Source organism: Panulirus ornatus, chromosome 41 (assembly GCF_036320965.1).
Source record: "Panulirus ornatus isolate Po-2019 chromosome 41, ASM3632096v1, whole genome shotgun sequence".
In the NCBI taxonomy this organism is placed as follows: Eukaryota; Metazoa; Arthropoda; class Malacostraca; order Decapoda; family Palinuridae; genus Panulirus; species Panulirus ornatus.
In genome coordinates, this window is record NC_092264.1 from 3085566 (window position 1) to 3109937 (window position 24372).

Consider the following 24372-nt stretch of genomic DNA (forward strand, 5'->3'; position numbering starts at 1 on the left):
AAAAATGGCCTTAAATGGAGACGACATATTAGGATGGTAACGGATGAGGAACAAATCAAGGAAAGAAACTGTACATTAAGTATACGATTGAAAGTAAGATTTCCACAAGTTAGTGACAATATTAAGACCACCAAACACTATGAGATGCTGATGGAATCTGTTCGTGAGCCAATCTATTATGGCAGTCGTAGGCAATCCCCTGAGACAGAGTTTAAGACCCTCGGAACACACCTAAAGATTGACTTTATGAGTAGCACATGCTGGTGTAGAGGAAGTCTTGCAGAGGAACATCGTGGAAGTATGAGGAACTCATCTAAACTCTCTCTCTCTCTCTCTCTCTCTCTCTCTCTCTCTCTCTCTCTCTCTCTCTCTCTCTCTCTCTCTCTCTCTCTCTCTCTCTCTCCAGAGAAGTGTGGCACCGGTACTATTACATAACCCGGCTGGGTGGGTATGGAGAGGTTCTTTCAGAGACGGCTGAGCGGGTGACCTAACGCTTCAAGCGGAGGCTGACGAGTGTCACTCCTTAAGCCCAGATAGAGCTCTCTCATGCCTTCTCCCTCACCTCACACACGTGGGCTGTTGGCATTCAACCTACAAGCATACGATTTCTCCACCTTGCATTCGGTACATGACAGTGCGTAACTTACGAGATTCGTTCTTCGTGACTGCTTTGCCCTGCGCTGCATGCTAGCCCTGCCGTCGTAAATTTCGTAAGTAAATACTCTCACGTTCTGCCCGAGACTTGCGTGCCATACAAGTGTATTGCAGCTGTTAGAGAGTAGGTGTTCCACAAGTGCTCATGCTGAAGAAAATGACCGTGTGTGTGTGTGGAGGAGGAAGAAGATGGCGTTCTTGGCAACATGACGATTAGACGCACCTCAAATACATTTGATCACGTGTTAGTTCTGCTCACAGCCACCCACACTTGGTCATCATCAATATCGGCCCGTGGGCTTGACCGGTCAGCCCTGGCCTCCCCACCACCACCGTCAGCCCTGGCTTCCTCACCACCACCGTCAGCCCTGGCCTCCTCCCCACCACCACCGTCAGCCCTGGCCTCCTCACCACCACCGTCAGCCCTGGCCTCCTCACCTCCACCGTCAGCCCTGGCCTCCTCACCTCCACCGTCAGCCCTGGCCTCCTCAACTCCACCGTCAGCCCTGGCCTCCTCACCACCACCGTCAGCCCTGGCCTCCTCACCTCCACCGTCAGCCCTGGCCTCCTCACCACCACCGTCAGCCCTGGCCTACGCACCACTGGCAGCGTCCTGGCCTTCCCTACTCTCAGCCTTGCCCTCCGCCACTGTCTACCCCACTGTCTGTCTTGGCCACTACCGCCTGACGGCGGATACTCCATCCTCCAAACACGACTGACAGCCCTGACCATCAACTTCGCCAGCCACCCTCATCAAACCTGGCTCATGACGTCATTATCACTCCTGTCTCATACCGTCAATACACCTGCCTCACACCACCAAACCTGGTTTACACCATCACCACACCTGGTTTACGCCATCACCACACCTGGTTTACGCCACCACACCTGCCTCACACCACCGTACCTGGTTTACACAATCACCACACTTGCCCTTAAGACTAGTACAGATAACATTCATAAAATTCTTAATACGATAACACTCACTTTTCACAACGACCTGGTTAAACATCATTCGGAACGAACTGTTTAGTTCTGGTCCTCAGACTTGATCAGAGACGAAATTAAAGAACTAGAACAAGGTGAGAGACAAGAATATCCCTTGGGCACCACTATCCATCATTATGGTTACCATCACCATTACTCTTATCAGCACTGACACCTCCGGTAACAACCAGTAATAGCTGTGAGCAGCACCACCGACAGCTGCACTGGCCAAAAGACATGTATCACCAGTGACAGCCACTGGTCACCGCCAACAACAGGTCTACCTACATCTTAAGCAGAGGCTTATCCCTAAGAGATAAGCAAGCCTCTTGTATTAAGCCACCGTAGATATCGCCAATATATTTGATTTGCGAATAATTGAAAACGGGAAAATATCTGGTTGTTGTGCCATTGCTACGATAACGCACCAGGGACTCTCCTTATTAGCTCAGATAAGATTTCTTCCATTGCACTTGTTATGGAAATCTGTGTTACCAAAGTCGTTGAAAAAAAGCTTCTGCCTTTTTTTATGTTCTCTTTGTCTGTCTGTTCTCCGTGTCAGGTGTTCTCATCACTCCTTTACTTCTCATCCGTACCATCAACTTGGTTCTCTGTGTGTTCGCCTTTTCCCGCGCGAAGCCTATACCATCCACAGCTGCGATGGGAAGAGTCATGGTGATGGTGGTAGTGTGGGTGGTGGAGTGGTGGCGATGGCCAGCATTAAATCATAACTTTTCTTCCTTCTATATCAATGTCGGGCAGCCGTGGTTGGGGCGAGGCTGCACTTTCGGCCAACCAAGGTAACTTTGGGCTCTTCCGATGATCCTAAAACTTATTCTCAAGCTTGTATCTTTCATTTATTTCTACCACTTACTATCTACAACTCCTCCATTTGTCTGATTGTCATAGGAGTCATAATTATTCATATTAACGCCTGGCCAGGCAAGCCAAGAAAGAGGACTTACTTACCAAGACATTTTGTCAGAATCGCAGGGCTATTCACGAAGCGCATGTCTTCCTTAAACTATTTAGGATCGACGTTGCTGCTCTGTAGTAACCATCTATCAGGAGAGAAAATTTTAAGACTGTTTTGTTATCTTGGATTTGATTTTCATTTTCTATATTAAAGATATGAACAAATTCGTGTTGTATCTCTCTCTGTTCACATGCAAAGTCCCTCAGCCTCTGTCGCTCTGTTTGTCGACGGTAAATACTTTTGTTTGACCAAGATGAGACTTCGTACTTTGCATATTGACCCCATAAAAATAATAACTGAGTACCTTTAATGTCAAATAAGTTTCCATTTTCGATGCAGGAATAAGAAATGTCATCAATCGTTTAGCTTTGCCAAGTCAAAGGTTAAGGGCGAGTGTGGGGGTCTGAGTGACGCCTTCCAACCAGCCTGGGGTTGGTCGGCTATTTAACATAGTTAAGTCTGCATTGTAACCTTATATGAAAGGTTTCGTACCATAACAAGATGAACGTACACGAAAAAGAACGCATCGTTTTTCGTTGTCATTCACGGGTGGAGCGCATGCCGTTCGCAAGTCATGCTTAAATTTTAAACCCTAATGAAGCATGCTCACAATAATGTAAGTATTTACTCAATTTTTTTTCCTTTTTACGATCGGTCTTTATTCCTATTGCTGACAGTACGGGAGGAACAGTTGGCAACAGTGTAATGGTGGAGCAACGGCCGCTCACTGGGAGGCAGCGTTGAACCTCCCAAGTCTTCAAACCATATACGCCCCCGTCTTGTGTATTCATATCTATCTATGGCGGGAATCTACTGTTTGGCTGGGAGGTTCTTTATACTATGTGTCCCAAACTTTTTCTTGTGGCTGGATAGCAGCTTGTTACCCACATTTCTCTTTACCTGTTAGGCGACTCATCTTTTGAGATCAGTTGAGGTCAGAAGTATTTGCAAGCTGCTTTAGTCACGCCTCAGAGCACCATCGCTGGTCCTCTTTTATAAACTTTTACAGCCAGTTGGAGATACAACGGTGGACGGGTAAGGGGGAGGGGAATCTTAAAGAGGGTGTCGCCATAAATCACATAGTGTGTGTTTAGGACATAGTGGTAAACATGGAGATGAACTTGTATGCATGCATTCTACGGGTTCACATTTGTAGGATGTGGCGCTTATAGGAGGAAATGAAATTAAAGAAGTGTAAATACGCTGCAGTTGGATCTATTTACAATGGAACTTTTTCATGAACCTTTACGGTCTAATGTTAAAGAATAAAAAGAATGTGCATATAACAGTCATGGGCCACATGCAAAGTGAGAATGCATTGTGATCCCAAGAGTATTCCTTAGCACCTGACGGTGTTATTTAGAAATTTTTTCCGCTGGTGGATGTAGAATGACGCTGAAATGCCTTAATGACTTTGGATAGTTGACAGGCCTAATAGCCCAACCAACCAACCAGGCAACTAAAACAGTCAGGTCAACCAGCCGTTAGCACTAAGCTATTCAGGGATGGTTCTTCATTTTCATACTCTCCCAGTCCGAATGCTCCTAATTCACAACCTCAGGGAGATACAACCTGTACGTACTGGAAAGTTTCAGTGGAATTGAGATCCACACAAAACCATTGCTGGTCCATGACATGAGTTCTTGGAATCTGGTGATGATGGAACGAGCCGGTGAAGTATTGTGAAATATACACTTCAGGAACATAGGTGTGATTTTCATCACCAACGCACCTCAAATCTGTTTTTAAGCTGTGGACGACATCCAGCCCTAGTTATGGGCTGTATGATATACCACAGTTACGTACACCCATGACGGCAAACGAAGATATTCACCTGCGTCAGATGATGATGCAACGTGTGTTTCCAGGGAAATTTACGAATATATCAGTTGCTTAATCAACGGATGTGACAAGGAACAAAAGAAACGTTTTGTTGAATGTTTTTTTACCTAAAGCTTAGATTAGGATTAAACGTTGATGCATCTTTCTTCGTTTAGCTTGTTTCTACGCTGCCTTTGGGGGATGGGATTGTAATACATCCGTCGCATTATGGACGTACATGAAGATACATTATGAGACAGAAGAGGAGGAAGAAGAATATAGAAACAAGAATAAGACGGGTAATAACTTCAAAAATATCAAGAACGTCACAGTAAATATGAACTCTGAGACCAGCATGGTTGTTTCATAGGCTACTGGGGCCGAGCCATGGTCAGTCTCCTACCCCAAGGCTTTTGGCTAAGGCCTACGTCGCTCGAGATTTGATGCTAAAGACGTTGTTTAAAGCGCATGTAAGGGACGCTGGCCTTGTACGAGTGAGCGTGGCGAGATACCGGGTGAGTGTCGCCTACAGCGAGGTTCAGGTTCCCCGTGAGTCATCCAGCAGTACTCGGGGCGCAGCAGGCGCTGAGGCAACAGGTAACAGGTTCCTCCCTCCCCCGCCAGACTTCAACCTCCGTCTGCAGTACGTGAGCGGTGGCGGGTCAGAGAGGACTTGGTGCTACCAACTTAAACCTGATGACTGACACATCATATCGGGGTTTCAGCTGTTGCCACGAACGTTACCAATATTGTTTCGCGCCTTCGAGGTCTAGAAGGACATTGTGATTCGTCTGCAGGGTTGTATGTCTGTCTGCGCTGACGAAGGAAATAATAGTGATCGTGTACGTACGGAGGGTCGTGTGAGGTTTTCCGGGAAATGCAGGTAAAGTGTGAGGTGAGACCAGTTTCCCAGGGTGCACGGGTGACCCTTGGGGTATACGGGTTACCCTTGGGGTACACGGGCGACCCTCGAGGTACACAAATTGGTCCTAAGGGAGTACTAAGGGCGCCATCCCGAGCACACCAGCGGCCTTCGGGGTACACGGGTAGTCCCCCCCCCCCCTCCAGCGCACACGAGTGGCCTTGGGGGCAAAAGGCTCGTCTCCCTGGGGCACACGAGCGGAAAACGCGTAACATCTGTGAACTTATGTTGGCGTGGACGGTTCGTTCTCCCGAAGCCTTTTAAGAAGTTTATTTTTACTCGTAGAAACACTGGAGTTTATGCCTACAAACTCCCATACACACACCCCAGCGAACGCCAGCTACCCATACATCGAGCAGTCCCTGGGGGTGGGGGAGGATGAACACCTGGTTGGCTGTAGGCCAAATGCCATGCTCGGGATTCGAACCCATGCGAGCCCAAGCCTGGGGAGTGCCCGAGGTGATTCATGGTCGATAACGCTAACCACTACACCATAGAGGCTTCTCAAGCTTCAGCACTGAGCATACAACACAAAGAAATGGTAGAGAAGGTCCAGAGGAGGTCAGCATGGATGGTATCAGTTCAGCCGAGTCACAGTGAGAAGTGAGAAGCCATAAATTTGTCCTTCATGGACGAGAGAAGATAAAGAGGTTCCATCAACAAAACCCTCCAATTTTGCAACCAGTTTGATAATGCCAACAGTAACGGTTGTTCGAAGGATGTGAAGATAGTACAACTTGATGATATAACATAGAATACTGCAAGAAACTAATTCGAAAAGATGTAAAGAAATACTTTTACAATATAACAATGGATGAATGGAATAAACTTGGTGGCGAAACTGTGAACGCTGACAGCATACAGCAGTGTATGTATACGCCCCTGATTGCTATTTGTGTTACAGGGAGAGAGATTTTTTTTTCTACACGTTTTGCCCCGTCTCTTTACCTCACATGTATCGTGTCTTTATTCTTATAAACATATACGCACCGGGGTTGGGTGCACGCCGTCTGCCACTCATAGGATTCGAACCCGTGTGTATCCGACCCCGGCCTGGTTGTGTCATAAGTTTTGCCAGGCATGCGGCACACACGTTCGTTTCTCTGGGGCACTGCCACTGAGACAGCCCTGTCTATCAACACGAGCCTGTCGCCGACATTAACAGGCAAATCCCATCCACCATCACTCCCAGCCGTCGCTTTTTCTTTCCCGCTAACGGTGAAAAACCTCGACAGGCCGTGGCATTACTAAGGTCAACAGTGTGGTATTATTGACAGAAACTGTGTCACGCACTTTCTCCCGTTTTAAATCCATGAGATCAATGACTTATCCTCCTGTTCATTTAGCCCGTGTGTGCAGAGACATAATTACTTAAGTGCTACGTCTTCGTCCTTCTGTATAATTAGTTATCGTACTCGAGTTATGTCATCGTACTCGTGGGGTTAAATCGTCGTACTCAAGGTATCAAGGGCATCCAGCACTCGTACTCAAGGTATATGTACTCAAGGGATTCAGCTCAAGCCTGTTCCTGGTGGCTGTATGTATATGTATACTCACACCGCGAACACTCCTCGGTTGGTGCAAAGGATTGGATGAAAAAAGTTACCGCTGTTAATCTAAGCGTCATCAACATGAAATATAAGATGAGCAGAATGTGACGACCTTGATACCTGGGGAGAGCTAGCTGGGAAGCACCCCATGAGCCCCCCCCCCCCTCCTTGGGTGAGGTATCTGTGATATAAGGAGCCTTAAGATAAAGCTCTCAGCTCGGCAGAGGGTATATTTTACGAACAACAACAACAACAAAAAGACCATGTTGTGAGGCCCATTTCTTAAAATCATTCTTTAGCTATACTTTGGGTAAATTCGAACAGATAAAAGTGCCACTACTTTCTGCAGTATGTCTCTCAGGGAGGAAAACAGAACCGCATTTCACTGAAGATACATTGGGCCTTGGCGAAGCTGGGAGATGGGGAAGGCACTAACAGAGGAGGGAGGAAATATTGTTGGCAGGCGTGCAGCTGTTTACGTCATCCACCTCCATGTCCCATGTGGGCGAGACTCAGGCAACCTAACCACCTGCCTGATACATCCCCTTATACACAACACAAAGAAAATCAAGTACAAATAGAAGACTAGACTTTCCTTATGTGGTATGTGTTTATTATCTACTTTACACCGATACATCCCCTTATACACAACACAAAGAAAATCAACTGCAAATAGAAGACTGGACTTTATGTGGTATGTGTTTTTTATCTACTTCACAATGTGTTTTTCCGTGAGCATGATAGTTGTACGACCCTTGAGCACGATGATGCGACCCGTGACCCTCGAGAGTCGTACCGTTGCGTCCAAGGGTCGTAAGGATAAGCACTACTTAAAAAAACGTACCGTCGTGCTCAAACATCGTTATGCCATGTTTAAAGTTCGTGCCGGTCGTTCAAAGATCGAATCACTATTGGTTGTTTATTTGGGTTATTCAAGCCGTTAAGTTTATTATGATCGCCAAACGAAAGACCTTTCAACATCTTCAAGAGTTAAGGGTAAATATTCTGAGACCGTATACGCTGAGATCTCTGCTTCAAGTTGCTCAAGGGTTTGAACGACAGTCGATCAGAAACAGTGAATATGAGTTACAGAGCTGAGACAACACACAAAAAAGGAATGGGATCACAAGGATTTAATGTTCGACAACTCGAAATACTTGTACAACTATGAGAAAGCGTTTCTTCGGACACAAAGGAGAGAACTAAAGACCAGCTGGATTCGAATGCAGAGGTACACTGAAAAGAAACCCTTGATGGAAGTGTGAGGCATTGATGGACATCCATGACTTTGTCACTAACGTTCCCTCACACTTTAACAGCGCGAGCATACAACGATGTTAACTCAGCAACGCCGAAACTTAAAGAGTGTGGATCACTTGCGTTCCATAATTATAGCGAATGAGGCCCATTACTATATTCTCAATATATAAAAGACCACAGTCCAAATTTTCCTGAGCTCATTATTTTGTACGGTACAGTAAACCCTTGGTTGCAAAAATACTCAGCATCATGTTTCATGTCAGTTCACTCAACTTTACAACTGATACTTATCGCGTTTCATTTTCCCCGTGGACTCATAGGAATATATATATATATATATATATATATATATATATATATATATATATATATATATATATATGCAGCAACATGAGTCACTGGATGATGCAATATCGGGAAACGTTGCCGGCTGGCGGGAAGTGGAAAGCAGTGGCTGGGCGGGGTCCCGGTGTGGTGCATGTGGTGCGTGCGACGCGCCGGGTAGCGTCTCCACATGGTTCAGGACGCCCGGCTGATGCAACACACTGTCGGCCGTCGTATCTTGCAGGCGGCGTTACCGATCACCCCAACACAGCCAGGCTACACAAAACTAATGCAAAACTAGAGTGATGTATGCCAGCATTTATAGAGATAAGAAGTGCAAATGGAAAATTCACACACATTACGCTTTTAATATTGATCGATAAAGAAATTTTAAATCGATAAATTAAGAATGCACTATTGAAATAGGCGAATATAAGATTTCAATTGGGTGTGGGGTTATGGAATACTTACACATCTTTTCAATTCATGATGAGAATTTGATCTGAATGCAAACATTCTATAACGAGTTGCTTGAAAGATTATCACGGACCCGTAGACGAAATAAGAGTGTATGAGGAACTGTCATGAACACCTGGTTGATGTTGATTTTTTTGTATTGCATTGCATTCGACGTCCTTCGTGACCCAAGCAGTCGATAGGTCTGCGGCCCAAACCAACGAAACATATTATCAAGATGACAGCTGGTTTAACTTGTGTCAGTCTGCCATGATATTTTTTGATAGACTTTCTGAATGTTTTTTTTTTTATTTTAAACTAAAATGCAGGAAGATTAAAATTTGATTCCACTGTGACTCTTCCAAGATCGACAGAGCACACACAAGAGCACTTCAGGGAAGGCTGCATCCCCGGGTTTATAATGGATGTACCAGGAAGGACACTGTAGTCGGCAAAGGTTTACACAGACGTGGTCAGTTCTAGCCGACCCACACCCCCCATGCCCTCACACGTAATGGAATTAGGAAACGATATAGTTTATTACTCTACAGATAAAACGTTATTGACAACTTTTGCGGACGCAGGTGACAGCCAGTCCCAGTGAGGCGTCAGGGGACAAGTCGTTGGCTGCCGCACGATCAATGACATTTGTCCATGTGGGAGTGAGGTGCTGTTCCCGCCCTGCCAGCACAACGCCTCCTCACCCATCCTGACGGTCATCCTCGGTACTCTTGAAGGACGTCTGGGTCACAGGACTCTTAATAAGGAGGATGGTGGCTGGAGATGGTCACGAAAAGATCTTGATGGGTTGACTGGGGTAGGGAAAGGTTTTGGAAATTAAAGACCCTGGGAGTCGGGTGTTGAAGGGTCCCTTAGAATGCCTTAAGGGAGAGAAGAATTGGAAATGAAATGGAAGTGAGACCAATAGGTCTGGGACTTAACCTATGTACTAGTCGTCCTTGTTAAGAGGATAAACTTGTCTGTAACGCTGATCAACGAGTCCATCTGATGGAAATACGAGACGAACACCATCGTTTAGTTCTAACCTTTAGTGACAAAAATGAAAATAAACCTGAATGGTAGACATAATAATAGTCTGCCTTCTGGTCATCCAACGATATAATCGGCAGCGCGCCATAATCGAGAGGGAATAATTGAAGCTTTAACTTGACACCAACATGGCAGAAGTATCTTGTATATCACTACTTGACCATGACCACTATCCTTCCTATTATTATCATTATTATTGTTATTATTTATTATTTATTATTATTACATAAAGATGTACAGATCATGATATCATGGATAAACGATGTACCGATATATCAGGTAAAAATTCTCCCAGGATAACTTCAAAACTTGACCCTGTAACCCTACGCCGCATGTTGGTTCATTTTCCCTTTTCTACAAGTATTACTCTGTTATTAGCTCCCGAGAGCTGGCTGTTTGTGTATCCTTACCACTAGATAGACCAGCTAGGAAGAGTGGTGCGTCACATAATTTCTGTGTGGTACCAGGCAAGCTGCTGCGTCACATAATTACTGTGGTCGATGGCACCTCGAATAAGCCGTTTTGATAACTGTTTCTTTTCCTTCACCTCGAAGCTTTGGAACTCTTTACCCAATAACTCTGACCTGGCAGATTAAAAAGAAAAAAAATATATTTTCACTTCCAATATCTATAAAGAACTTTCCCTTATCACTTCACTTTCCCTTTCGTTAACCTCTCTGCGTTTCAGTAAAGGGGCGTCCTTGATGTGAACTTAGGTCCGTGACTGGAGCCTCCATCGTAAAAAAAAAGGACAAGAAAGTCATGGTTTGAATATTACAAGGGTATTATTCACCAACGGGAAGACAATAACATTTCAACATTACTAGAAGAGACAGAACATTGTATAACCTCGAACCAGACACTGTTCTACCCCAGAACACCTCTAGCTAGTGTCCACCAATCACACACTAAATCTTTGCAACAATAGAGCAGGTCCTGGGGGCACATTTGTAATACACGCCATCCCCCTTAAAGTACATGCATTATCTCCGAATGGAGTCGTACTGCCTAGGTTACGATGCGCCTCATGCAAATACTGAAAATCTGTAAGATTTATGGAGACATTGATAATCTGCATAACAGTACGAATGATAATAACACCATCTCTCTGAAAGGGAATACCAAAATGCACGAATTTTCCCACTTCAGCTTCAGAGCTGAAATCCCGTGTGACACAAGCACTGCCGCTCCTTGAAACTGACGCCAAGAGTGAAGCAGGTCCATATTTAGCAATGTCAGCTATAATTTTTTTCTTAAATCCAACATTTATCCAAGGTCCGCATCATGTCCTTTTCCGTCTTTGTAATCCTTTTTCGTAAATGTATGTTCGTTTCATTCTTTTTCTTAAGACCAGTCGACACATATTCACAAATCAATAATTGCACATATCAATACACAAAGATGGGGGCCCCACAAGTGAACACTCTCAAACTGCACGTACATATATGTATGTATGTATGTATGCACGTAGTCACATATGCACTTTTGTTTCAGGCACGCGCATGCGACTGTTTGTTACACGTTCACACGGGAGAAACACTGAAGGTCGGAAATAAAGCGATAGACGATTCAACTTGTCAGTAGTGCATTTCCTACATCCACTTTTCGGTCGAGAGATCCACACACTCTTCATGAAATCTTTTCCATGACGACCGATGACATCTTACAGGCTCTGGATTGTGTTCCAGGTGGCCGTCAATATGTTTAAACATTGCAGGAGGCTGGTACAACACGTGCTACGAACCACATCAGTTGATATTGATCCCAACAGAGAACCAAACCTGCTTACAGTGACCCCAAGGAACAGCATTCTTTCTATGTTTCACTTACCTTTAGACTTAGGCGTTAGCGGGGTAAAAAGTATCACAGAAAAAAATGTACAGTGATGTGCTGGGAGCGTATCGGACAGTATCCCACTAGTACAGCGGCACAAGATGGTCTGCTACAATGCCGTCCGTGGCCCGCGCAACACCTGCGTCGTGGGTGCCAAATACTTCCACCGCTACTTGCATCTCGCGCCCTTGGAGAATATTATATCATGAATGATATAATCCAGATGGATGTTTTCTATACGTCGATAACCTGGTGGGAGCTTATTAGTTCGGTGTAATTAATGAACGAGTAACTGAGCATAGTAAAAGTTCAGGGTGACGTACATTCCTAATCTTAAAACGGATAATATTTGTTAAAGCAAACTTTTGTGTTTACCAGCAATCAACCGATATGCAGTGACAGAGAAACAGCAGTGATACGACTATTTCACTGGCAGTGATATCACAGTAATCAATCCCCTGTACTTGCGCTTATGGGGAAATATTTAAGTAGACTTGATGTTGTCCTTCAGCAAGATTCTCTTACGATGTTCGGAAATACCCAAGATATCTTATGCACGTCTTACTTATTATTATACAACCCAATGGCCCCTTTTGTGGCGTTTCGCCAACTTTCAGGCTGCACTCCACTCAGCAGCAGGGAAATGATGGGCTCCTGTGGAATGAGAATTTCTTGAAACTGTATTCCTTTCATCCACTGAAGATAAACCTTGCGTGTGTATCTTCCTATTGATTAAATCGTATCAACTACAATTATTGATGCCCTCACCAAGATAGGGCGTTTTAGTTGAGTGGTGTGTGAGTGGGGGGTTGGGGGTATGCATCCGTGTTCCAAGTCCTCAGTCTCCCTCACCACCTTCACTGTCATCACAAGGCAGGACTTTAATGTTACACAGGCCAGTCAGCTACTCAGGGCAATTCAGTGTACAGAAAGTGAACGTATGAATCGCCACAGTAAAGCAGTCCATGTTATGATACCAACCTATCTTTCGCTCACTCCTCCGAACCTAACTCTAAAAGTGACTTAGCCGGAGGATGTTAAGACATTATATGATCTACGCTTCAATTTTGGTTCACTTTCCCTTCTTTCCATAAGTATTACTTATCTCCCGAGAGCTAACTGCTAGCGTGCCCCCCAAAACTAGGTAGACCGCAATATTCGGCAAGCTATTGCGTCACACGGCTGCTCAAATGTGGGCCGTTTTGACAACTGTTTCTTTCTCTGCACCTCGAAGCTTTGGAGCTCTACCCTCTCAATTTCTTTCCCACTAATAACTATGACCTGACTGTTTTCAGAAGACAGGCTTTTCTTATAAACTGAAATTCGTAAAGTTTTACTTTCTTTTCTCTTCCTCGTTCGCTAATCTCTCCATATTTCACTCAGGACCCGGCCTTAATGTGGACCATTGTCCGTAACTAAAGCCTCCTACGTGTCCAGTCAGTGCATATCTCATATTTCTGGGTGTCGGGCCCGAGATGTATGATAAGTAAGCGTAAGATAACATTCCTTCAGCGTCGACGTGGTGTTTGTATCAGTGACGTCATGCTTGGGGGGGGGGGTACTTATGACGTATACTGGGATACGACGATTGGTGAAGTGTTCGACGCAAGGCCTTATGTTGCGACGAAAGTGTGAATTTCATAACTATTTTGATGTCTTGAGTTAAACGCTTTTAACATATTTCACGATGAACAAAAACTTTTCAAACTGTATAGTTCTCAGGACAATCAGTGACACTGCGACAAGGGAGACTGAGCTTGGCGGGGAACAGCGATATCGACTTCTGAATGATAAGCTCTATTTATGCCTTTATGTTTGTATGTTTCACTGGTTTTGCGTGGTAGCTTTGCCTTGCATACATGTTCCCGGTCGTTGAGATATAAGGGTTGGCTTTGTACGTTCTGCATCCTCTGCTTGTTGGTGAGTAATAAATAGTTAGCATTTGAACGGCTTACACTTTCTTCTTGTTGAAATATGAAATATACCTTTGCTCAGTCTATGAAATATACCTTTGCACGACCTACAGTTTCCATTTGTAGAGTAAAATAGGTAGCTATTTTTCTGCCTGTTGAGTTATAACAGCTTTTTATGGCCTGCACCTGTCTGTTTGTTGATGGAAACAACTTTGCACAATGAGTAATTGTGTTAAGTAGTGTGAGTAATGTTTACATCAAAACTAGACTTCAGGTATCGTATAGGTAGTCTTAGTTATTTGTGTAATGTGGAATTTCCAATATAGATTAGATCTTACTGTAAATTTGAATTCTAAGCTAAATAGAAATGGGTCTGCCGTCACTAAAGCAAATTTAGTCTCTGCATAATGTAATTAAGGAGATAAATTTTATTCTAAACTATATGAATATTTGATACAAGTTTTATTTAAAAAATTAACATTTTGCATTTGTTCGTGTTTGTATATGAAATTATTCGTAATGTAGATGCTATTTGACGTGTACGATAGTCCGATTGTCATAGAATGTAAAGCAAGATAATGTTTCGCTCCTTTTATTTAGGTAAATACTCTGTGATTATTATTGTTATTCTCTAGATATTTAAGTATGTATCAGTACATGAATACTCTTGTATGTGTTAATGCAAGAGTTATTTTTAAAGATATAATTTCTAAGGGTCTAAGTCACGTTCAGGGAATGGGACGGATAATGTGCCGGGTTTTAAAGTAAAAGTAATTCGTCCAATTCATATCTCAAAATATTTGCATTTGTCTTTGGGCTCCTGTTGTCACTCGGTGAAAAGAAATAACACTGCTTTAAATAAGTCCTTCATTGATTAAAGAAGATATCAATGTGAAATAAAAATATAGAATATATATATATACATTTATACCTTATAATATTCTCTAAACCCATATTGTTTCAGAACGTCGTCGGAAGGTAAGCGACCAGGCTTGAAGGAGGGTGTTTGACGTGTTGGAGCACATTTCTCCAATGAACCGGTGCAAATTTCTTGTGATATAGATCTTTTCCTTCCATCTACACATTTGATAATGGGTAGGTAATCTTTTCGTTTAAGTAGACTTTTAGTTGGGAATTGGTATGGGCTTGTCGATGCATTAATGAGAAGGAAGTGTTTAAACATCAGATATGGAGAATGGGGCCTATAGGAAGTAAATTTAAAGCTACAGGTGGTGATGATTTATTGGAAAGATAATCCTAAGAAACAGCAATTAAGACAAATTTTCAGTATTTATTTTCTGGAGAAACTAAAATTTGCGCGGACATTTTCGGCGGGAAAATTGTCTATATGGTATAGAGTAACTTTGAAGATGTGATGTGTAAAATTACAGCCAAGTTCATCACCATTATCTCTTGATGTTAAGTGAATTTGCTCCACATTGTTGTTTTAGATTTTGAATAATGCAATAATTGTTGCTCCGCATGCTTTAGTGCATTCTATAGGGTGATTTTATTTCAACTATTTTAAGATTTGACAATTCGGTGATTTTGTTTTTGCATTGCTTAATTAGAGAATAAGATTACAAGTATGGGTCATGATTTGGAGCTTTATATTGTATTTGTTTAAACAAGATGATTAGTGTATGAATTAGAAATTAGGGTTGCTTATTAGGTTAAAAAATCAACAATCTATGGAAACCTCAACGTTATACACGCAAATGAGGAGCATGAGATTGGCACATGGTGTCACCAAACAGACGACGTAGCTATTGAGGTTTTCATAGGTTCTGTTGATGTTTTACGATTGTACTGTCAGGTTTTATTGATGATTAACCCTCTTATTTTTCCCTACTCTATGAAACTTTTTATACTGTTTTCTTATTGATATTTTATAAATTTTGATACTTCAAATTATGCCCTACATCTGTTATTATTTTCTCATCACAATAACTTTGCAAAACGGAATCACTTTGTATTCATAGTTACTGTAAACTGTAGAATTAGATTGGAGCTAAACTGGTAATTTACCAAAAGTTTATTTAATGCAATGGTGTTTATGAAGAGAGTTCTTAAAAATTTTCCCACTTGGGCTTTGTGAATGATTAGTATAATGGAAACGTTAGTTATTTTAAGGATATTTTTGTGTTTACCTTGTGTGTGTATGGTTATTTATTTATGTTGATTGCTTTTATATTTGTATTATTTTCCCCAAAGTTCCAATAAAAAGTTATGAAACAAGGGCTGCTTGCAATTTGCATGTACTTTTACTAATTGATGAGATTCCTCATCAGGATATGTTGTCTTGTTAATTTGTTTTATTGCCCTTTATTGCTTCAGAATATTGTGGATAGTAATCCATATTTTAGAGTAGGTTTTGTTTTGTATTTTTATGTATTAGGTACAATGAGCACGTCATGTATTGGTAGTATTTGTGTGCATTTGTTTGTCTTGATTTATTTTGTTTTCATGTACTGTGTACCTTATCATATATTGTCTTTTAAAGAGAACATTTTTCGTATTGGTTAAAGAAATTTTATGTTCAGTGCTTTAATGAAATTTTTTTTTCAGGTGCCAATATTAGAAATTCTGAATATCGTAAGTATAATCACATCAGATGTGTTGTAAAGCACATTGCTTTACTTTGATTGATTGCAGAAGTAGCATCCATTGATTTTTTTGCCACTCTATATATGTTTGCACATTTGTAGAAAGATGACAGATTACAGGTTGTCTTTTGTCTATATTGTCTCATGTTTGCCTCTTCAGGATAACACTTTGCATTAGATCAAATTTATAGGTATGCAGTTTTGATAAAATGTTTCAGGTGCCAATTATAGAAATTCTAAACATTCTCGGTATTAATACATCAAATATGTAGCAAAGCACAGTGCTTTATGTTCATTGATTGTTGAGATAGCAAGCATTGATTTTTTTGCCACACACTCTGTGCTTGCACGTCTTCCATAGAAAAAATGACTGGTTCCAGTTAAGACATATGTCAATGTGATTACTTTTTTCCTGTCCACTATAAGGATTCTTTCTATGATACAGTATATCATTATAACACTATGGCTGGATTGTGTGTAATCTGGCTTTGATTCACAATTTCCATCACAGGTTTTCAATATAGAACAGCTGTTTTGAACTGCTGGATCCATATCCTTGGTATTATACTTTTATAATTTAGAATTTTCACATGATAAGGATATCATTTAAGATTTATTTGGAAGTGGATCTTGCTGTTCAGCATATGCATTATGATTGCACAACTATCCACTGGTTAGCACAAAATGTAACTAGCTTGTATATCATATATATAGATATATTTATTCTTTTAAGAAATGTATTTTGTATATTGAAGCACCGTCTTAAAATCTGAATAGATTGTTATATGTCATTACATTCATTGTGAATTTACATAAAGAAAGGAAATTTATGGCATGGTTTAAAGTTCTTGTATTTTGAATTTCACGGCAGGTGTCAGCACTCAGGCCTCCTTTGGCCTGGCCATCTTGTGCTGTATCTTGGTCTTCTCTGGGCTACAGATGTACAAGAACCAACTGGGCTCAACAAGACTAATGACCCTCATTGCTGGATATATGGCATCTTGGCTCTTCATCTTCATGCTAACTGTATCCTTTTTTACTGGAAAATTGCTGATTTGAGAAGCACAGTGCGGGTTAAGTATCCCTTATCCGAAATGCCTGGGACCAGAAGCATTTCAGATTTTTTATTTTATCTGGTTTTAGAATATTTGTGTATACATAGAGATATGTGGATAACAGGATGGTATGGAAAGAAATGGGTTAGAGCTAGATATGTGGATAACAGGATGGTATGGAAAGAAATGGGTTAGAGCTGAGACATGCCTCAGCATCTTGATTGTTCAGTGGTCTTCCTCTGGAAATAATGATTCCGGCATTCAGTGGGACTGTTCCATAGCAAGTGATGTTCACCCGGACGCCTTGGCATGTCCATCTTTGGTTGGATCACTTGTCCTGCTGCTTCCACTCGTTCACAGTGATCTCCACAGCCTGATGTGACCAGCAGATGAAACTAGACATTGTCTTAGTGTTGTTCTTAATCCCTTCCTCTAGATAAGCCCTTACATTATCTCTAAATGGGTTGTCAGTTGCCTGTAGTTGCCTTGGCATCAACTGTTTAGTGAGTGTGAGAGCTTACCTAGAGGAAGGGATTGAGAACAATGTTAACACAAGATCTGGGTTCATCTGCTGGTCAAGTCAAGCAGCAGAGATTGCTGTGAATAGGTGGAAACAGCAGGACAAACGATCCAATCAGAGAGCAACACGCCGAGGCATCCAACCAGATGACCATCACTCTCTGAAGGACACAGTCACGCTGAATGCTGGAATCAGTATCTCCTGAGAAAGACTGTCGAATGGTTGAAACATTGAGGTATATCTTGGCTCGAACCCATTTGTTGAAATATCATCCTGTTTGACACATTTTTCACAATGGATGATAGTTAATGAGATATCTTGGGGATGGGACCCAAGTCTAAACACAGAATCCATTTATGTTTCTTATACATCTTATGCATATAGCCTGAAGGTAATATATGTGATGGTTTTAATAATTTTGCGAATGAAACAAAGTTTTTGTAATGTTAAACCATCAGAAAGCTAAGGTGTCATAGTGTCAGCCGCCCATGTGGACAATCTGTGGTTGTTTAGAATCACCTTCATTCCTGACATGTGAGTTTATAAGCCACTGATAAGCAATCATTTTCTTACACTTATTCCCCCAGAGCAGAGAATAAGCAGATAACACAATGAGTAATACATGTAGTTCTGGTGGTGATGATTTGTAACAAACTGGCACCCATAGAGTGTCAGAGCTCGCCATGGGAATGTGAGGTCAGGTGTGGAATTTTCCACTTTTATGTCATTTCACCACTCAAAACGTTTTGGAATTTGGAGCATTTTGGATTTTCAGAAAAGGGATGCTCAACCTGTACTGTGTTTATAGAAAAGGGGTTAAATGGTATGGTCAAAGTGAACCCGGGAATTATCTTTTAGGCATGGTTATGGATAGAAGGCTTTTGTTCTAGTGCATTTATTTCACAGTTACACATTAAAGGTCTTTAAATTAGGCCATTGTTCATTTGATTATGGATGCTGCTTTGCTATGACAGGAAAAACAGTTAGGTATAGGACAAAAATTGGGGAATGAAGGGATGAGGAAGAGTGCTGTAGAGTTGTAGGAAAGGTGGATGGATGAAAAGCCTTTAACATTAGAAATGTAGGCAAGGGAAGCTAGACTGGAAAAGGTGGATGGATACAGTTAGAGACGAATAGTGCTAGGGATGTATCAGATTTTAGAGGAATGAATGGGGATCACATGCATTGGAAGAATTTTTTGTGTGGAAGTATTGTGAATAGAGATGTTGTGATGTCCAGACAAATCACTCTAGTCTGCATAGTGAAAAGAAAGAAGCACTACGTAAGGTGGAAGTCCATGTTTTGTCTTTAACATGCTGGGCATGGGTTGATGATATATATATATATATATATATATATATATATATATTTTTTTTTTTTTTTGCCGGTCTCTCGCGTTTGCGAGGTAGAGCAAGGAAACAGACGAAAGAAATGGCCCAACCCACTCCCATACACATGTATATACATACGTCCACACACGCAAATATACATACCTACACAGCTTTCCATGGTTTACCCCAGACGCTTCACATGCCCTGATTCAATCCACTGACAGCACGTCAACCCTGGTATACCACATCGATCCAATTCACTCTATTCCTTGCCCTCCTTTCACCCTCCTGCATGTACCCTGATCACACAAAATCTTTTTCACTCCATCATTCCACCTCCAATTTGGTCTCCCACTTCTCCTCGTTCCCTCCACCTCCGACACATATATCCTCTTGGTCAATGTTTCCTCACACATTCTCTCCATGTGCCCAAACCATTTCAAAACGCCCTCTTCTGCTGTCTCAACCACGCTCTTTTTATTTCCACACATCTCTCTTACCCTTATGTTACTTACTCGATCAAACCACTTCACACCACACATTGTCCTCAAACATCTCATTTCCAGCACATCCATCCTCCTGCGCACAACTCTATCCATAGCCCACACCTCGCAACCATACAACATTGTTGGAACCACTATTCCTTCAAACATACCCATTTTTGCTTTCCGAGATAATGTTCTCGACTTCCACACATTCTTCAAGGCTCCCAGGATTTTCGCCCCCTCCCCCACCCTATGATCCACTTCCGTTTCCATGGTTCCATCCGCTGCCAGATCCACTCCCAGATATCTAAAACACTTTACTTCCTGCAGTTTTTCTCCATTCAAACTTACCTCCCAATTGACTTGACCCTCAACCCTACTGTACCTAATAACCTTGCTCTTATTCACATTTACTCTTAACTTTCTTCTTTCACACACTTTACGAAACTCAGTCACCAGCTTCTGCAGTTTCTTACATGAATCAGCCACCAGCGCTGTATCATCAGCGAACAACAACTGACTCACTTCCCAAGCTCTCTCATCCCCAACAGACTTCATACTTGCCCCTCTTTCCAAAACTCTTGCATTTACCTCCCTAACAACCCCATCCATAAACAAATTAAACAACCATGGAGACATCACACACCCCTGCCGCAAACCTACATTCACTGAGAACCAATCACTTTCCTCTCTTCCTACACGTACAGATGCCTTACATCCTCGATAAAAACTTTTCACTGCTTCTAACAACTTGCCTCCCACACCATATATTCTTAATACCTTCCACAGAGCATCTCTATCAACTCTATCATATGCCTTCTCCAGATCCATAAATGCTACATACAAATCCATTTGCTTTTCTAAGTATTTCTCACATACATTCTTCAAAGCAAACACCTGATCCACACATCCTCTACCACTTATGAAACCACACTGCTCTTCCCCAATCTGATGCTCTGTACATGCCTTCACCCTCTCAGTCAATACCCTCCCATATAATTTACCAGGAATACTCAACAAACTTATACCTCTGTAATTTGAGCACTCACTCTTATCCCCTTTGCCTTTGTACAATGGCACTATGCACGCATTCCGCCAATCCTCAGGCACCTCACCATGAGTCATACATACATTAAATAACCTTACCAACCAGTCAATAATACAGTCACCCCCTTTTTAATAAATTCCACTGCAATACCATCCAAACCTGCTGCCTTGCTGGCTTTCATCTTCCGCAAAGCTTTTACTACCTCTTCTCTGTTTACCAAATCATTTTCCCCAACCCTCTCACTTTGCACACTACCTCGACCAAGACACCCAATATCTGCCACTCTATCATCAAACACATTCAACAAACCTTCAAAATACTCACTCCATCTCCTTCTCACATCCCCACTACTTGTTATCACCTCCCCATTAGCACCCCTCACTGAAGTTCCCATTTGCTCCCTTGTCTGGTTTAAAAAGCGAGATATACATAAGTATACGTATGTAAGTAGGAGAGATGGCCAGAGAGCGTTATTGCATTACGTGTTAATTGACAGGCGCGCGAAAGAGAGACTTTTGGATGTTAATGTGCTGAGAGGTGCAACTGGAGGGATGTCTGATCATTATCTTGTGGAGGCTAAGGTGAAGATTTGTATGAGTTTTCAGAACAGAAGAGTGAATGTTGGGGTGAAGAGGGTGGTGAGAGTAAGTGAGCTTGGGAAGGAGACTTGTGTGAGGAAGTACCAGGAGAGACTGAGTACAGAATGGAAAAAGGTGAGAACAATGGAAGTAAGGGGAGTGGGGGAGGAATGGGATGTATTTAGGGAATCAGTGATGGATTGCGCAAAAGATGCTTGTGGCATGAGAAGCGTGGGAGGTGGGTTGATTAGAAAGGGTAGTGAGTGGTGGGATGAAGAAGTAAGATTATTAGTGAAAGAGAAGAGAGAGGCATTTGGACGATTTTTGCAGGGAAAAAATGCAATTGAGTGGGAGATGTATAAAAGAAAGAGACAGGAGGTCAAGAGAAAGGTGCAAGAGGTGAAAAAGAGGGCAAATGAGAGTTGGGGTGAGAGAGTATCATTAAATTTTAGGGAGAATAAAAAGATGTTCTGGAAGGAGGTAAATAAAGTGCGTAAGACAAGGGAGCAAATGGGAACTTCAGTGAAGGGCGCTAATGGGGAGGTGATAACAAGTAGTGGTGATGTGAGAAGGAGATGGAGTGAGTATTTTGAAGGTTTGTTGAATGTGTTTGATGATAGAGTGGCAGATATTGGGTGTCTTGGTCGAGGTAGTGTGCAAAGTGAGAGGGTTGGGGAAAATGATTTGGTAAACAGAGAAGAGGTAGTAAAAGCTTTGCGGAAGATGAAAGCCGGCAAGGCAGCAGGTTTGGATGGTATTGCAGTGGAATTTATTAAAAAAGGGGGGGACTGTATTGTTGACTGGTTGGTAAGGTTATTTAATGTATGTATGACTCATGGTGAGGTGCCTGAGGATTGGCAGAATGCGTACATAGTGCCATTGTACAAAGGCAAAGGGGATAAGAGTGAGTGCTCAAATTACAGAGGTATAAGTTTGTTGAGTATTCCTGGTAAATTATATGGGAGGGTATTGATTGAGAGGGTGAAGGCATGTACAGAGCATCAGATTGGGGAAGAGGAGTGTGGTTTCAGAAGTGGTAGAGGATGTGTGGATCAGGTGTTTGCTTTGAAGAATGTATGTGAGAAATACTTAGAAAAGCAAATGGATTTGTATGTAGCATTTATGGATCTGGAGAAGGCATATGATAGAGTTGATAGAGATGCTCTGTGGAAGGTATTAAGAATATATGGTGTGGGTGGCAAGTTGTTAGAAGCAGTGAAAAGTTTTTATTGAGGATGTAAGGCATGTGTACGTGTAGGAAGAGAGGAAAGTGATTGGTTCTCAGTGAATGTAGGTTTGCGGCAGGGGTGTGTGATGTCTCCATGGTTGTTTAATTTGTTTATGGATGGGGTTGTTAGGGAGGTGAATGCAAGAGTTTTGGAAAGAGGGGCAAGTATGAAGTGTGTTGGGGATGAGAGAGCTTGGGAAGTGAGTCAGTTGTTGTTCGCTGATGATACAGCGCTGGTGGCTGATTCATGTGAGAAACTGCAGAAGCTGGTGACTGAGTTTGGTAAAGTGTGTGAAAGAAGAAAGTTAAGAGTAAATGTGAATAAGAGCAAGGTAATTAGGTACAGTAGGGTTGAGGGTCAAGTCAATTGGGAGGTAAGTTTGAATGGAGAAAAACTGCAGGAAGTAAAGTGTTTTAGATATCTGGGAGTGGATCTGGCAGCAGATGGAACCATTGAAGCGGAAGTGGATCATAGGGTGGGGGAGGGGGCGAAAAGTCTGGGAGCCTTGAAGAATGTGTGGAAGTCGATAACATTATCTCTGAAAGCAAAAATGGGTATGTTTGAAGGAATAGTGGTTCCAACAATATTGTATGGTTGCGAGGCGTGGGCTATGGATAGAGTTGTGCGCAGGAGGATGGATGTGCTGGAAATGAGATGTTTGAGGACAATGTGTGGTGTGAGGTGGTTTGATTGAGTAAGTAAAGTAAGGGTAAGAGAGATGTGTGGAAATAAAAAGAGCGTGGTTGAGAGAGCAGAAGAGGGTGTTTTGAAATGGTTTGGGCACATGGAGAGAATGAGTGAGGAAAGATTGACCAAGAGGATATATGTGTCGGAGGTGGAGGGAACGAGGAGAAGTGGGAGACCAAATTGGAGGTGGAAAGATGGAGTGAAAAAGATTTTGAGTGATCGGGGCCTGAACATGCAGGAGGGTGAAAGGAGGGCTAGGAATAGAGTGAATTGGATCAATGTGGTATACCGGGGTTGACGTGCTGTCAGTGGATTGAATCAGGGCATGTGAAGCGTCTGGGGTAAACCATGGAAAGCTGTGTAGGTATGTATATTTGCGTGTGTGGACGTATGTATATACATGTGTATGGGGGGGGGTTGGGCCATTTCTTTCGTCTGTTTCCTTGCGCTACCTCGCAAACGCGGGAGACAGCGACAAAGTATAATAAAATAATATAAATATATATATTTTTTTTTTTTTTTTTTTTTTTTTTTGGTTTGTTGCTGTCTCCCGCGTTTGCGAGGTAGCGCAAGGAAACAGACGAAGGAAATGGCCCAACCCACCCCCATACACATGCCTTGATTTAATCCACTGACAGCACGTCAACCCCGGTATACCACATCGCTCCAATTCACTCTATTCCTTGCCCTCCTTTCACCCTCCTGCATGTTCAGGCCTTGATCACACAAAATCTTTTTCACTCCATCTTTCCACCTCCAATTTGGTCTCCCTCTTCTCCTCGTTCCCTCCACCTCCGACACATATATCCTCTTGGTCAATCTTTCCTCACTCATTCTCTCCATGTGACCAAACCATTTCAAAACACCCTCTTCTGCTCTCTCAACCATGCTCTTTTTATTTCCACACATCTCTCTTACCCTTATGTTACTTACTCGATCAAACCACCTCACACCACACATTGTCCTCAAACATCTCATTTCCAGCACATCCATCCTCCTGCGCACAACTCTATCCATAGTCCACTCCTCGCAACCATACAACATTGTTGGAACCACTGTTCCTTCAAACATACCCATTTTTGCTTTC

General features: G+C 42.4%; 2 protein-coding genes across 4 annotated transcripts in view; one reads left to right on the forward strand and one right to left on the reverse strand.

Annotated features, from left to right (window-relative positions):
- The window catches only part of gb (solute carrier family 7 member genderblind), a 73184-nt gene extending 61198 nt beyond the window's left edge, over positions 1–11986 (reverse strand). The window contains exon 1 of one of the 3 annotated variants that reach the window (XM_071685885.1): positions 11831–11986. The gene's annotated coding sequence lies outside the window, so the exon portion shown is untranslated. Of the gene's footprint in view, positions 1–647; positions 777–11830 lie in introns of those variants that run through there. The other 2 variants (XM_071685884.1, XM_071685887.1) reach the window with 2 other exon arrangements.
- A 2718-nt stretch (positions 11987–14704) lies between these two features.
- LOC139761624 (dolichyl-diphosphooligosaccharide--protein glycosyltransferase subunit KCP2) overlaps positions 14705–24372 on the forward strand; it is a 59218-nt gene continuing 49550 nt past the window's right edge. The window contains exons 1-2 of the mRNA XM_071685895.1: positions 14705–14841; positions 17224–17378. Of these exons, the coding sequence (XP_071541996.1) occupies positions 14838–14841; positions 17224–17378 (159 nt within the window). The 5' untranslated portion in view covers positions 14705–14837. The remainder of the gene's footprint in view (positions 14842–17223; positions 17379–24372) is intronic.